Source organism: Erpetoichthys calabaricus, chromosome 8 (genome assembly GCF_900747795.2).
Source record: "Erpetoichthys calabaricus chromosome 8, fErpCal1.3, whole genome shotgun sequence".
NCBI lineage: Eukaryota > Metazoa > Chordata > Cladistia > Polypteriformes > Polypteridae > Erpetoichthys > Erpetoichthys calabaricus.
In genome coordinates, this window is record NC_041401.2 from 178,979,103 (window position 1) to 178,996,498 (window position 17,396).

The window sequence follows — 17,396 nt, forward strand, 5'->3', positions numbered from 1 at the left end:
TCATTTTATCTTAATTTACCGTTCGATTATGGTTCCAGCAGACCCCCTTGACCCTGTTCAGGACTAAGCCGGTTAGAGTGATTTATCTTATACAGCTACGTTATTATTTTACCTTTACCTTTCGTTTCAGTGGATTGTGTTAGTGAAAGGTTTTCCCAACCATACATATGGTCTCAAGTATTGTGGACACCCCTAGAAATGACAGAGCTCAGGTGTTTCATTGTTAACAGGTTCGTCAATTCAAAGACCCAGCCATGCAATCTCCATTGACCAAAATTGGGCTCAGTAACTTTAAACGTGGCACCGTCTTCGGGTGCCATCATTGCCACAAGTGAGTACCTGCAATTACTGCTTTGCTGGATTGGTCCCTCTCAACTATAAGTGCAGCTGTGGTGAAGTGGAAGCGTCAAGGGGCAGCAACAGGTCAGCCACCAAGTGGCAGACCACCAACTCGTGGACCGAGTGCTGAAGCACGTAACAAGTAAAAAAATCACCTCTCCTCTGTGGCATCACTCAGGGCCGTCTTAACGCATGGGCATGCTGGGCAGTTGCCCGGGGGCCCCATGCTAATCTATGTATGTTATGACTTGCTGAGTGGTTGTATAGGTAGGGGTCCCAGTGCACTGCTTTGCCTGGGGGCCTATAATGATGTTAAGACGGCCCTGGAGTCACTCACAGTAGAGTTCTAAAGTGTCACATCAGCACAAGACCAGCATGTCGGGGGCTCCATGAACCGGGTGTCCAGAGTCAAGCAGCCACACACGGCTCTAAGACCATTGTTCCCAATGCCAAGCATCGCCTGCAGTGGTGTAAACCATGCCACCATTGGTCTCTAGAGCAGTGGAAACTTGCTTTCTGGAGTGATGAATCACACTTCATGATCTGGCGGACCAATCTGGTTTGGTTTGGCCACCTCCTGGTCTGCATGGTGCCTCCTGTAAGGTTTAATTGAGGATTAAGGATAATGGCAGGGTTTGGGTGAGGTCCCTTTGGTTCCACTGAAGGGCACTGTTAATGCTATAGCATACAAAGACATTTTTGACAATTGTGCCCACCCATCCTTGTGACTACAGTTTGAGGCCCTTTAACAGACTGTGCCCAACACCAGATATGTAACGACATAGAAGAGCTCGAGTGACCTGCTGCACCCTGCTGAACACCTTTGGGATGAACTGGAACAACGATGGTGAGGCAGGTCTTCTCATTCAACATCAGTACCTGACCTCACAAATGCTCTTTCGGCTGAATGGACACAAATTCCCAGAGAAACCCACTCCAGAATCTTCTGGAAAACCCACCCAATAGAGTGGTGGCTGTTATATGTGCAAAGGGTTTGGGAGTTGATCTGCATTACTGCCCAACCAGTCCAAATAGGTATGAGAGGTCAGGGGTCCACAAACCTTTGGCCATATAATGCAATTGTGATTATAAATTCCATTTATTCCAGAATTGAACCGCTTGAACAATACTTAGGGCTTCAGGAAAAGTTACAGTCAGTCCGTCATGTCATGTATGCCAAGCTTCATTAGTGCCAGTCCCTGAGACCCACTGACCTTTCCTGCACTGCCCAGTCTGAAGTCTTCTCTGCCCAAACACACATGAGCCAACTCAACAGCTGATTATCAAGGTTGGGATCAGGTGTACTGGGGTAGGCAGTGCCCAGTCCCCCATCTGCCATCTTCATCCTGGTACCTTCCATTGGTTTAATTCCATTTGAACACACGATCATAATGTGTTTAAATCACTTTCTTTTGATCAGGTTGTGTTCATTTTGACTTGATGCAGTATAATGTGTGGGAGGAGAACGGGCATCCCGGCCGAGAAGAAGGATGGTTTAGTGGTTTATTACCTGGACGGGAGGCTAGAGTGGAACGACATGGGACGGAAGAATCACTTTGTGCTCTGCTGGTATAAAATAATGGACGGAGTAGCGGAAGACAAGAGTCGGGAGGAGTTCCACCCCCATATGCCAAGTGGCATATGGTAGCCCAGTCGGGACACCTGCAGAGGTGATTAGGAGTTGGAGCCCGGAAGTACAACTCTGTCGGGGTCCCTGGGTAACCTCGAGGGTGGGGCAGGCTTGGAATTCTATGCAATTGTGGTTAACCCCGAGTCAGGCATGGGCTGATGCATAATGAGGCAGTTTTACATTTTTAAGCCCAGATAACACCCAGGACAGCATTCTGCTGACATCTAGTGCATGAAATAACACCATGCTGCATATGTATAAATATATATTTCTTTGTGTTTTGCCATTCTAAGTTAACTCATCCAACGCATCCATCCAATAAAAACACAATGGTAAACAAAAAACAGTAAAGGAAGTTTTTGAACAAACTAAAATGGAACCATTGGTCGAATCGAGTGATAGTGATGACCATGTGACTTGGTCATCAGACACCGACATGGAAAGTGAAACTGATTGGTAGAGCAGCACAACCTGAACAAACCCAATGAATTCAGTCGCATGAAGTGCACTAAGAAAAACAGTTCTACTGTCCTGATTGTCACGTTGAGCTATGTGTTGGTGGCTGTCTCAAAGCATAACACACAAAGGACGTGTGCTAAATCTGCGTCAGTACAGCAGTGGACACTTGACACACCTCTCCTACTGTATTTATGTTGACATTTTGGTATTTACGTGTTTCTGGTACACATACTAACATTTGTTTCTTTTTGAAAAAATTCAATGGCTCTTTTTTCCTGGGGTAAACATAATGCTAAGAAGGTTAATGTTTCTGATGCACCATCTGTTGGAATGAAAATGCAACATATTTTATTACTACAAATGTTTGTGACGAGCCATCTGTTGGAATGAAAAATGCAATACACTTTATTGCGACAAATGTTTGTGATGTGCCATCTGTTGCAGTGAAAGGGCAACAATTATATTACTACACCTGTTTGTAATACACCATTTGTTGGAATGACAAATGCAATGAATATGTCTCTGTTACATGCCATTTGGTATAGGATTCATAAAAGCAGTGTTAATGGTTTTGATGTTCCATCTGTAAGAATGAAAATGCAAATGCATATATCTCTGTTATATGCCATTTGGTATAGGATTCGTAAAAGCAGTGCTAATGGTTTTGATGTGCCATGAGTTGGAATGACAAATGCAATACATTTTATTGCTACAAATATTTGTGATGCACCATCAGTTGGAATGACAAATACAATACATATGGATCCATTATATGCCAGTTGGAAAATGATTCATAAAAGCTGCATTAATGGTCTTGATGTGCCATCCATTAATGAAAAATGTAATACATTTTATTACTACACATGTTTGTAATATGCCATTTGTTGGAATGACAAATGCAATGAATATGTTTCTGTTATATGCCATTTGGTATAGGATTCGTAAAAGCCGTGTTAATTGTTTATATGTGCCACCATCTGTTGAAATGAAAATGCAACACATTTTATGACTACAAATGTTTGTGATGCATCATCAGTTGGAATGGCAAACACTGTGCATATGTCTCTGTCATGTGCTTTTTAGTATAGGATTGATAAAAGCTGCGTTAATGGTCTTGATGCACCATCCGTTAATGAAAAATGCAATCCATTTTATTACTACAAATGTTTGTAATGCACCAGTTTATTGGAATGACAAATACAATGCATATATTTCTTTTATGTACCATTTGGTATAGGAGTTGTAAAAGCTGTGTTAATGGTCTTGATGTGCCATCCATTGGAATTAAAATGCCACACATTTTATTACTACAAATGTTTGTGATGTGCCATCTGTTGGAATGACAGAGAAATAGCAACCAGATGGACACACAGATATACAGACAAACAGACACTTGTCCTTTTATTAATGTGGATTATATTTTATTACTTTCTAGCTGTCGGCAAATGCATTGAACTATTTTGGGGACTGCTCTTTTATTTGTTTTTAGTCCATGACGTTGCCATGGAGATTATATTAAATAATCCATCGCCTGTGCCAGCTAAATCAGCAGGACAGTGCAGCAAAAAGGCAAGAATAAAAACCATCGTCAGGTGTCCCATACTACACAGCATGCATTGAGCCCAATGAAGTCCATGGATTTGTCTGCACTTTTAAACTCCAGACTAAAGCAGCACAGGGAGGAGTAAAGGGATATCAAGTTGCCTAGATAGGAGCATTTTTTTAACACCTTTATAATGATGCCAGCCTTGTTCATGTTGTTTGCCAGTGTAGGCAGCAGCTCAGTTACACTCCTCGACCTCAACGTCTCCCCTCCATACAGAAACAGACCCTTTAATATTCCGAGCAGACTGAGGAGAGACCCTGCAGACCCAATGGCCTCTTCTTACCGTCCATCCATTTTCTAACCCTGCTTTTCTGGGGCAGGACCACCGGGCAAATGTTGCCTATCACAGCAAGCAGTGGTTGCCATCGGGTTCCTTTCCCTTCATTTGTAATCTTTTAATGAACAGCAAACGCTTGCATTTCTCAAATCCAAGGTTTCCTTCCCAAAGAAAACCCAAAGTGATTTGCAAACCTCAGGATGCATTTCTGTGATGGATGTTCATTGGTGCTGTGTGGCACTGGGGCGCTATTTAAATGTAAAGAATTCTTCTTCTTCTTATTATTATTATTCTGCAGCTGATTATGGTGGCCATCCTGTCACTTTGCTCTCACTTGTTGTGTTCTCTTTCCTACAGAGCTCGACAGCGCCCTCAAGCCTCCTATCCCAGACCTGCACTGTGCCGAGGACCATGCCATTCTGAAGGTGTGTTTTACCCGATGCCTGGAGGTTTGTGCCATTTACTGGGTACGGCTTTAACTGGCATTTGCAACAAGCAGGAGAAGACCCTCGAAATGAGCGAGTACAGTGGGAAATGTCAGATAAGAGTGTAAACGTTTAAAACGCAGCACTTGTCCGTAATGATTGTTCCAAGGGTTAAGGTCCACTGATCTGCACTTGTGGTCTTCTTGGTACTGTAACGTCCTGTGTAAGTGATGGTGGGCACAGTGAGGGGCGCTATATGAAGTGCAGGCTGATTTACTGTATAGTCAGATATAATCAGACCTCTTTGCTTCTTTCACATTCTGTTATGTTGCAGCCTTACGCTAAAGTCATTCCAATTCATCTTTCCGCCATTAACTGGTAATCAGTACCCCAGAGTGACAAAACAAAGACAGCATTTTAGAAATGTTTGCCACTGTATTGAAAATAAAAAGCTGAAATATGACATTAACATACAAGCATCCCCCTCTTGACGGTGGGCTCAGGTGCCCTCCTTTACTGTTGGTCGTTGTTGAGATGTTTCTGCACCTTGTTTGGAGACCACCTGTGCTCAGTCCAGTTGATTGGACTGATTAGGAAAGTCACCCGGTGGTCTCCGGCCTGTCGAGGCATAGATCTGGGGAAGGAGGAGGCCCCCGAGAGCACAGTGGTCTCCAGAAACCACTAGTGCATCTACCCCCCCCCCCCCCCAATCCCTCCCATTGTCCTCCCTAGTCCCATAGAATCAATGCTTCAGTATCAGCAGTTTCTGTTAATTTGGGGTTTTTTAGGAACGTAACCCCTGCAGATAACAAGATTTGATTGTATTTGTATGAATTCTGATTGTGCCCTAATTGAGGGGCACTATGTACAGTGGGTATAGAAAAGAATCCCCCCCCCCCTTTGAAATATTCCAATTTTTTTTTTTGCTTTACAGCCTTAAATGACAACACACACAAAAAATATTTCTTCCCAGCTTTGATTACTCAATGCAACCTCTAACATCCAAGTGAAAGATATCACAGCTACAGTTCAGAAGAATTATAAAAAATCAAAAACAAGACCTACTGAGATTAATAAAGGATCACCCCCCGCACCCCCATCCTTCCCAATGTCAATATTTTGCTTTAATGACAGCCTTGAGTCTGTTGGGATCCTACTCTATCAGCTTTGCACATCTAGATTGAGCCCCCTCAATATTTGCCCCCCACTCTTCTTTACAGTTTAACTGTTCAAGTTCGGTCACATTGGATGGTGAGCGTTGGTGGTCCACAGATTTTCAGTGTGATTTAGTTCTGGGCTCTGACTGGCCACACCAGGACATTCACTTTTTTCTCCTTCAGCCACTGTGTGGTCAATTTTGCTGTGTGTTTCGGGTTGTTGTCGTGTTGAAAGGTGAACATTCTGCCCATCTTCAACTTTCTGGCAGAGGGTAGCAGGTTTTCCTCAAGAATGTGATGGTATTTTCATCCATCCATTTTCCAACCCGCTGAATCTGAACACAGGGTCACGGGGGTCTGCTGGAGCCAATCCCAGCCAACACAGGGCACAAGGCAGGAACCAATCCCGGGCAGGGTGCCAATCCACCGCAGGTGATGGTATTTTGCCCCATTCATTTTTTCTTCTACTCTAACGAAAGCCCCAGGCCGTGCAGCACAGAAACACCCCCACGACAGGATGTTTTCCCCTCCATGCTTTACTGTAGGTGTGGTGTGTTGTGGATGGTGAGCTGCATTGGTGGACTGTTTGGTATTGACGCCAAATAGTTTGATTTTGGTCTCATCTGACCGTCAGACCTTTTTCCACTTGGCATCAGAATCTTCAAGGCGCATTCTGACAAAACTCAAACGAGCCTTCATGTGGCCTTTCTTGACAAGTGGCATTTTCCTTGCGACCCTCCCGAACAAGCCACAATTGTGGAGCGCTTGTGAAATTGTTGTCACATGCACACCATTAATGACCACTCTCTGCCATAAAATCCTGTAACTCCTTCAAAGTGGCCATTGGCCTCTTGGTAGCCTCTCTTACCAGTTTCCTCCTAGCTCTTCCATCCAGTTTGGAGGGACGGCCGTATCCAGGGAGAGTCCTAGTAGTACCAAACACTTGCCACTTCTTTATGATGGACTTTACTGAGCTCCTTGGGATTGATAAAGTCTTTGAGATTTTTTTGTCTCCATCTCCTGCCTTATGTCTGTCCACAACTCTATCCCTGAGATCTTTTGAAAGTGGCTGACTGGCCACCCACAGTCAGTTGTTTGCTGTCAGTTGCACTACCAAGCAAGGGAATGAAAGCTCCAGGAACAGCTTCACTAATCACATGGATCACAACTGATGATCACAGGTGGAAGGAAGACAGTTACCAGGGTCTGCAATGGAAATGGTGGGCACTTACACCTGATTGAGTTTAGGATGGGTCCTTTATTAATCTCAGGATTTCTTGTTTTTTATTTTTTAAATTCTTCTGAACTGTAGCTGTGATATCTTTCACTTGGATGTTATAGATTGCATTGAGTAAGTAAAGCTGGATAAAATATTGGTTTGTGTGTTTTCATTTAAGGCAGTAAAGCAAAAAAATGGAAATATTTTGAAGGGGAGGGGATTCTTTTCTAAACTGACTGTACAAACTAAAATGATGAAAACATTTAAGAGATGCTTGGCACATCTGGACTTTGACTCTTAGTGAACTGCTACGCAGTGAGCCATGTGCCGTTGATCTGACACACAATGAATTGATACCTTTACTGGTAGGTTGATTGATCGACTGATGATTTCTTTTCTCTCCCTCCCATGCAGCCGGATCAGTCTGGATTTTGTTGGGACCCCTTGGAGGTAACATAAACTGGCTTGTTTCTTTACATGAATGCAGCTAATGAAACTGGCAAGTGTGGTACAAGGCTCAAAAACACCCCAAGGAGAATCTGACATGCATAGAAACAGGCCTCACCTCAGGCAGCCAGGGCCCAAACACCAGAGGCAGGCTTTCGGCCTACACAGGCCCAAAATGGACTGCTGGCTTTAGAAAGTACACAAATACTTTGAAATATCCCAATTACACAAAAATGCCTCTAGCATCATAATTTCATTCAATCAATTACATTAACAGAGTGATTTTCTAACCTACTCTATGCACTTTACAAAGAGGGTGGGGAGCCACTTCAAGCACCGCCAATGTGTAGCATCCATGTGCAACCCTTCTCACTCCACGAGGCTCCCCAAACATTAGATATTAGGAGGTGAAGAGGTTATGGAGGTAGTTAGCCAAGAAGGGATTGGGTATGGGATCAGAGTGACCAGGCCATGTTGGGCAGTTTAGCCAGGGCAGTGCGGACGGCCTACTCTTTTTGAAACACGCCCAGAGAGTCAGGACCTCAGTTTTACCAGCTTACAGTCTGTTTGCTGCCCGGGACCCTCTGTAATGACTCCTCCAGTTCTCCATTTTCTGTCTTTTGTCCTCATTTACGTGTCTTAGAAAGAGCAGCAGCCCTAGAGTGACTTCTGAGAGGCGCCACTTTGGACATCCCCTAATTCTGCTTACCATTCCCCTCACCATTAATCTTTGCTTTCTGGTAGTGATGGGGAAATGAAGCCTCGTGAAGTTTTGAGGCTTTCTTTCTATTTGTGCCGACAAAGATTCAAAGCTTTGAAGCCTCAGCCCCAGTTTGAACAGCGACATCTGGTGGTTAACTGAGGTCAAGGCAAGCTCTCAAGAGTGCAAGTGAAGCAGCCCTCACTGTTTCAGTGTCATGTCACCAGTAAAGCCTATGTTCATTTTATTCTGCTAAGGTCCTTGTCCATTTATACTATTTAATAATGAATACACAATCATTAGACATTAAATAATGAATTTCTTTCTTAGGAGAGACTTTCGTACTGTACCAGAAGTAAGTGTTCTGTGTCACCTCTAAATAAAGAGGATAGTAGTATAATGGCAGACTTAATGTGCAAACGCACTCATCCAAACACAAGACACATTCCAGATTCAATTTAAGAACAAATATAACTTGGTTAGAGTGTGATGGCTAAAATGTTGGAAGGTCCATTTCAAGCAGATTTAGGATTTAGAGAGTTTAAAAAAAAAAAAGTTTGAATCCGAAATACCGGACTAAAAAGACACACTCGAGATATTTCCTGCTGCAGCTTTACAGGTGGTGCCGCAGGAGTCTCAACATGGATGACGTGTTGTTGTTGTAAGACAAATTTTGCATGGACAGCAAACACCACACCTAAACAGTGTTGTATAATTGAAATGCATTTTAGATAGATAGATAGATAGATAGATAGATAGATAGATAGATAGATAGATAGATAGATAGATAGATAGATAGATAGATAGATAGATAGATAGATAGATACTTTATTAATCCCAAGGGGAAATTCACAATTTTTTAAAATAAAATAAATAAAATAATAATACTAATTAATAATAATAATAATTAATAATAAGTATTATTAATAATTATAATAAATAAAATAAATTTTATTTTATTTAACACTGTAAGAATAAGATTCTAATCAGAACATAAAATGTAGACCATAAGGAGGCAACATATTCTACCTTATTCGGTGGTATGAGATCAAAGTGCTCCCAAACTTTTGAATGTTGTCGTCCGCTGTTAGTCGCCATCTGTCACCAAAGCTCTCCAAATCTCTGTCACCTCACAACCCAACATTGTTGAATGAGAATGATGTATTTTATTATAGGCTACCTGTTAATTTAGCGCCAAAGCTGTCAAACCAATGAAGCGCGCTGTGAAGCACTGAAGACGTTCGAAGCTTCAAACGTCACGGGTCACGTGACAGCGGTGTTTCAACACAAGCTCCGACACAGTGATTTGACTCACTACGCTTCAGATTGACTGGCAGAAGCGTCGACGGTTCGGTATCATTTTCCCATCTCTACTTCCTGGTTTTGAGCCCCCTACAGACCGCACTCTGAACTGCCACTTCTGTTAGTTTGAATTCGCACATCCGCACCTGTGGTGCTTCCCTTTTTGTCACTCCTGTTTTATATGATGTCTTTTAGAAATGCTTCAAGGCGTCCAATGGGATTTTGACAGAGAAGAAGCAGAACAATGGTGGCTATGACATAACGGAGCTGGCAACTTCATCAATATTTGGTGAGTGAGGCTGATGGCTGTTCTTTGGTGTCTGGCGTAGTCTGTGTCTGTCTCAAGAAGGGTCTGGAGATGTTCATTAGGAGTGTCTGACAATTAATAGTCACCAGCTGTGCCACCCATCTAAGATGGGTTGAGATCTAAGTAATTAATGAAGACCTTAGCATTAATGTTTGCAGTGCACCAAACAATGCCTATATCTCTGTTATATGCCATTTGGTATGGAATTTGTAAATGCACTGTTAATATTTGTGATGGGCCATGTGTTGCAATGACAAATGCAATGTATATTTATATGTCATTTAGTATGGGATTCATAAAAGAACTGTTAATGTTTGCAGTGTACCATCTATTGGAATGATAAATGCCATGCCTTTGTCTCTGTTATGTGCCCTTTTTTATGGGATTCATAAAAGCACTGTTAACATTTGTGATGGGCCATGTGTTGGAATGATAAATGCAATGCATATTTCTCTGCTTTATTTGCCATTTGTTTTGGGATTCATAAAAGCAGTGTTGATTTTTGTGATGTGCCATCTGTTGGAATGACAGAGACACAGCAACCAGATGGACACCCAGACAGACACACTGACTCTTTTTATTAAGGTGGATTCCTTCCTGCTTCCCTTTCTTTTCTCTGTCAGATTTACTTATTCCACTATGTGGGAGTATACAGTTAATCCTCAACTATCATTCGGGTGATGTTAGAAAATGGAGTAAAAGTTGAAGGTCTGAATCTTAGTACATTAAATTCCTTCAGGAATTGGGGGCTTGGGTTTCCCTCGACCACCAAAAACTGTAACCATTTGCTAGTGATTGCTCAAAATAGACTTTTCTGCATCGAATACTTTATAACAAAACATTAAACTCTGATAATATTCACTTTACGTAACAGAGTAACCACAGAATAACCCGTAAAATGCAATACACAGCATCAAATTGGTAACTTGCAAAGCATTTTTTTCTCACATGACATTCCCTAGAGTTCTGTGAAGTTTTGTGCTAACATCTTAATAATAAAAAAAAAAAATGTAGTTGCTATTGTCAGAAGACGCAGAGACTGGCGAGGTCTCATCATCCTCTCTGACGCTCTGCTCATGGCTGGTAGATGGCGCTGAAGATCATGAAGGATGCACCGGCTGGAAAGAATGCATCGGCAGCGTCTTATGTTTACATCGTATGGGCTGTGGCACGGCATGTCAGGAACATCATTACCGTTACTTAAGAGGCGCCACCTTGTGATGTCATTGAAGTCTTCTGATAAAAATATGGGAGTTGTAACTTGTCTACATTTTAAATTTTTAAAGGAAACACTTCTTGCTTCATTAACCCTTTTGAGGAGAATTTAAGAGTCGTTGTGAACTCATCACTATCAAATCCTGGATGGTGTTTGGAAGTCATGAAGAAGGCAAATGAATGTCAGGTTATATAGCGCCTTGATGTGTGGAGTACACAGGAGGTTCTGCTGAAGCTTTATAACACACTCGTGAGGCCTTGTCTGGAGTACTGGGTGCAGTTTGGGTCTCCAGGCTACAGAAAGGACATAACAGCACTAGAAAAAGACCAGAGAAGAGCAACGAGGCTGATTCAGGACTACAGGGGATGAGTTATGAGGAAAAATTAGAAGATTTAGGAGTCATAGTGGACTTGACACTATCAACTGCCAGACAGAGTTCAGAAGCCATTAAGAAGGCTAACAGAATGTCAGGTTATATAGCACCTTGATGTGTGGAGCACAAGTCACAGGAGGTCCTGATCAAGCTTTATAACACACTGGTGAGGCCTCATCTGGAGTACTGGGTGCAGTTTGGGTCTCCAGGCTAGAAAAAGGACATAACAGAACTAGAGAAGGTCCAGAGAAGAGCAACAGGGCTGACTCTAGGACTACAGGAGATGAGTTAGGAGGAAAGATTAAAAGAGCTGAGCTTTTACAGTTTAAGTAAAATAAAAATGAAGAGGAGCCATGACTGAAGTGTTTAAATTTATGAAGGGAATTAGTGCAGTGGATTGAGTCTGAGACTTTAAAATGAGTTCAAGAAGAACACGGGGACACAGTTGGAAACTCATGAAGAGTATGAAGATTTCCCATTGGGATTAATAAAGTATCTATCTATCTATCTATCTATCTATCTATCTATCTATCTATCTATCTATCTATCTATCTATCTATCTATCTATCTATCTATCTATCTATCTATCTATCTATCTATCTATCTATCTATCTATCTATCTTCACACAAACATTAGGAAGTTTTTCTTCACACAGAGAACCACAGACACTTGGAATAAGCGACCAAGTAGTGTGGTAGACAGAAGGACTTTCAATAGAATCCCATGGAACACACAAAATGAAAGATTAACAGGAAGTGAGCTTAAAGGAAAATCAAACCTGGAAAAATCCAAAGAGTGTTTTTACCAATAGGAAATGCTGGGAAGTATCTGGCACTTGGCTTTTACTACATTAGGCTGTGATTTCCAAAATGTTACGGACAGTGCACCACGTTTAAAACTGACGATGGCTCTGTGTGCGCCTATCCCCCCCCTGCACAGAGCAAATCCCAGCGAACACAATGGGAAAAGAAAAACAGAACGAGCGCGATGTGCACAAAGCCCTTCGTGACGGTACACTTAATGAACTCTTCATTCTCTTTTTCTTTTATTTTTTTTCCTTCCTTTTCTTATAACCCTCTCCTAGCGAAACAGGTAAGTGCGTATCCCCAAAGCATACACTGGCTTCTGTTACAACCATATCCACGGCACTGGGAGGCTCGTTACCCGTTTCTCCATGAGACTCACGGTGCCGTGGATATGGTGGATAAGGGCCGGAACTGGAAGTGAGGTCATTGGACCCAGGCGGAATTTCCCGTAATTGGTCTGCAGTGGTTAGAAAGGATCAGCACACTCCGCCACCCTCTGGTCTGTTGTGGAATTGCCCTCATTTAGGCCCTTTAGCTGCCTCCCATGTGCATGTGTGTGACAATATGTAAATACACAGTATGTATATACAGTATACAATATGTACAGTATATATAGATAATATATATACAGTGGAATCTCGGTTTGCGAGTAACTTGGTTTACGAGTGTTTTGCAAGATGAGCTAAAATTTTTAATAAAGTTTGACTTGATAAACGAGCGAGGTCTTACAATACGAGTAGTATGTATACGCTTTGTCTGCTGAGTGTCATGTGATCACAACTGAGCTGATGGTTCTTCTCTCTCTCTCACTGCGGAATTATGGGCAATCGTCTCCTATTCCCCATCTGAGTCGGCGTGCCTCACTCATATAGTCAACATCCGTATGAGCGTATACTGGTTACTGCAGCATTGTGACTGTGTGTGTGTGTGCTGTGATGTGCGAGTCCCCATCTTGCACCCCAAAACACGAAGCTGAGTCTTAGTACTTTAGCAACACCAGCTTTATTCAGCTTGAAACAGCAATAGCACGGTTATTTATTGTAGCAGGATCTGCCGCTCTCCTATAGACAGACACAGCAGTCAGCAGGGCCCTGGCCAAGTAGTACTGTGCCCTGCGGATTTATAATGTTCCTTATATCACCCATCGACGGCAGGCGCTTATAGCATGTCCGCAATCTTTTCGGATTCGCTTTTACGGCGAACTGCTACAGCGCTGGGAGACTGCGATTGCTTTGGGACGCTCTTCTGCGTGTCGTCCCGTTGGGTGGAATCCCACAAGAATTTAGAAACTCCCTCACACCAGCCATGATTCTTTTCAAAGGTAAAGGGCAGGTTAATTTGTTTTATGTATTTTTACTTTATATTTTGTATTAATCATTTTTATATGAATAGTTTTGGGTTGTGGTACAAATCATCTGAGTTTCCATTATTTCTTATGGTGAAATTCACTTTGATATACGAGTGCTTTGGACTGCGAGCACGTTTGCGGAACGAATTATGCTCGCAAACCAAGGTTCCACTGTATATATATATATATATATATATATATATATATATATATATATATATATATATATATATATTCACTGCATTCGTAGTCTGTGTCACAATCTGATTGTATGGGTGGTTACCTACCAGGTAACGCTTGTGGTTGGCCAGCAATCTGCTAACATCCGCCACGGTGCCCTCAGTTTGTGAGGAGCAGATCATAGAATGGTTTGAAATAGTTTACTGTCAAATAAATGCAAAGAGTACACGACACGTGTTTCGCCCTCATTCTGGAGGGCACCGTGGCGGATGTTAGCAGATTGCTGGCCAACCACAAGCGTTACCTGGTAGGTAACCACCCATACAATCAGATTGTGACACAGACTACGAATGCAGTGAATGTAATTACCCCGATCTACATGCTGTCAAATAAACGAACCACACGGCGTGGTGCAACGTTAGGGGCATCGCCTCTGGCGCTGACGTCCGAGGTTCGATTCCCGAAAGGGAGTGCAGTGGAGTGTGTACACCTGATTAGCCCAGAATGAGGGCGAAACACGTGTCGTGTACTCTTTGCATTTATTTGACAGTAAACTATTTCAAACCATATATATATATATATATAAATATATATATATATATATATATATTTATATATATATATATATATATATATATATATATATATATATATATATATATATATATATATATATATATATATATATATAAATATATAGTGGAAACTGGGCCGGACACAGACAGACCTCCACTCCTCTCCACCAAGACTTCGTCTTCTACACTCCCGACTCCAGCCATCGAATGGAGGGAGGCGGCACCTTTTATACACACCTGGATGTGCTCCAGGTGCCTCCCGATTAGTTTCCGCCTGCACTCCCCAGTGTGGCGGAAGTACCGGCTGCGTACCCAGAAGCACTCCGGGTGTCCCTGGTCTTCTTCCGGGTATGGCGGAAGTGTTGAGGGCCAGGGCTCCTCAGGCATTGGGGCGTCCCCTGGCAGTGACCACGGGCCCCTATAGGGTTGAGCTTCCAAGCTCAGTTCCCGTGGTCCCCAAAGCCACCAGGGCAGTCACCCCCTCGTGGTCTGGAGGAGGCGTAAGCCCTCCTCTGGTCCTTCTGGGTGTCCCGGCTGGGTACCACCCCCAGCCGCTTGCCACAATATATAGAAAGAGGTATTAATTGGTTCAACAGAAGCCCGTCTGGTTTATACCGCCCAGTTTTATCAGCCCCAGCCTGAGGAGGGTGGGGCTGACAGCGTCTTTTGTGGGCGGGGCTCGGCCTCCTCTACTATCAATTGCTCAGAGCTGTGGGAAAGCAGAAGACGCCATTAGCATCAGCTCCCCATCTCGTCCTACGGTGGTATTTATCGATTTACCAAAGCCGTCCTGATGATGCCGGTGTATAATATGTACATAGATACACACACGAAATATGTGATAATCTGTGCAGAATGCAGTCTGTTGCAGTGATTTGACTTTCTTGCTCAATATTAGTAGGCTGCTAGTGATTCCCCATGAGAATAACAGTGGCACGTACGCTTCATTCAGTTGATTCATTTTTAGTTTTCATGTTCACAGAGTGATATGCAGACACAGGCGCGCACACACACACACACACACACACACACACACACACACACACACACACACACACACACACACACACACACACACACAGACATACAGACATCACTCTGAAATCAGGCATATTGTGTTCATTGATTCCTGAAACGCTCGAAATTCTCACCCTGTCACAACTCATTCCCCTCAGTGACGGTTGGTAATGTAAGATGAAGAAGCTCCGCTTGGTTCGGTCCGTCCTGGATTTGACCTTGGCATTCATTTTTTTTTTGTAAGCATGATTCTAATTGATGTCTGACACGTGTGTCTTATGATTACAACTCATTAGCATATTTTTATTTTTCTGCCCGACTTGCTCCTGATGTGACGGCTTGTTCTTATTCCCTCTTAAGCCATTTGGATGCGCTGCTCTGGTTTTTTCCAGTTCAGTGTATTCTCTGGGAAGCTCATCACTGATATGTTAGGGTATGTTTTATTCACATATATATTTACACTTTTTTTTGGTGGGCAGGGGGGCTGACAAGCAGAAAATGGGTGACATGGGATAGAAATCTGACCCAACAAAGTCTTAAAAAGAGAATGACGTGTAAATCACTTTAGAACATTCGATGGCAGATGTCATGATTCAGCAGCACAGTGGCACAGTGGCTCAGTAAAGAGACCAGAGTTTATGCCCCGGGTCTTCCCTGCATGGAGTCTGCATGTTCTCCCTGTGTTTGCATGGACTTCCTTCCACAGTGGATGGTGGATTGACGTGAGTGGGTGTGAGTGTGTTCCCCTACCAGGGGATTGTTCCTGCCTGGTTCCCTGTGCTTGCTGAAGTAGACTGCAGCCCACCCACAGACCTGCTCAGAATAAGGCAGGTAGAGAAAATGGCAAGATGTCAAGTTTGAAGAACTGACTGTTCTTTTTTACACAAACATTTTTCTTCAAAGACTTTAATTGTTCTGGAAATTCTTCCTCTGATTCAGCTTTAGCCCAAGTCTTCTGAAGAAATCGGGCTTTCGTTGGGTACCTGACAGCGTAACCGTCCTCAATGATGTCCACTTCTCGATGTCTTCCTGTCGAAGAATATTTTCTCTTCCCACTGGAATAGTGACCTATAGAGCTTTGGCAGATCAATATATCGATCATTGAGACCATCGGATAAGATAGATTTGGGGTACTCAAAATGGTGAAAGAGTGTGAGGCCTCTCAGAAGACCCATAAACAATCCAACTTCTTTATTATTTAGCGCTCTTCACTGAGTGCGGGCACAGAGCACTGTGAAGTATCAGAGATGATAATTACTAAATACAGAACTGGAACACTCAGAAATGCAGATTTGTTAAAACACGCAAGAACAAGGTAGACACTGATTAAGCAAAAATGAATACCAACAATTTCTCTCCATGAATTTAATTGACGAACTATGGCCAGTTGACAAGGTTTGGTGATTACAATTGTAGAAGAGAAAGTTAAAAACAATGTCACAGCCTTGGAGACCTTGGCCAACTGGCCACCTGCCCACTCCTGGGTTTTCTAAAGTAGAGTTTGTGCTGGCCGTCCAATCAGATGAGAAAATCTTTCCACCTGATGACTCCAACACTTCTTTACCTGAGGTGACTTTTCCATAAGCAGGAGAACAGCCTGGCATTAGAGCAGTGGCACCAAGTGTTGCATTCAGATACTGAGATGAGAAACAGAATAGATGAGGGTTATTAATGGTTTAAAATGAATAAAAAACAGAAATGTAGTATAATCAGCTTATCGGCAGCTCTAGTCAGGGTATACTAGACTAAAATTGTGAGTCTTCAGCCTGAATTTAAAAGTTGAGACTGAAGTGACTTATCTTACATAAGTAGGCAGATCATTCCACAGCTTTGAGGCCCTGTAACTAATTTAGTAATCCTTGAAATCTTGAGCAGGCCGACATCTTCAGATCTTAATGTGCACTCAGATTTGTAAGCTCAGATAAGTAAGCAGGGCCTTGGGCATTTAAGACTTTAAAAGTTAAAAGGGAGTCTTTAAAATCAGCCCTAAACTGAACTGGAAGCCAGTACAA

The 17,396-nt window shown here is 42.7% G+C and overlaps 1 protein-coding gene across 2 annotated transcripts in view; it reads left to right on the top strand.

Moving 5' to 3' along the window:
* fam131c (family with sequence similarity 131 member C) overlaps window positions 1-17,396 on the top strand; it is a 50,807-nt gene that overhangs the window by 16,100 nt on the left and 17,311 nt on the right. Inside the window, exons 2-4 of one of the 2 annotated variants that reach the window (XM_051930875.1) lie at window positions 4,669-4,760; window positions 7,527-7,562; window positions 9,757-9,850. In XM_051930875.1, coding sequence (XP_051786835.1) covers window positions 4,669-4,760; window positions 7,527-7,562; window positions 9,757-9,850 — 222 coding nt within the window. The remainder of the gene's footprint in view (window positions 1-4,668; window positions 4,761-7,526; window positions 7,563-9,756; window positions 9,851-17,396) is intronic. The other variant, XM_051930876.1, reaches the window with a different exon arrangement.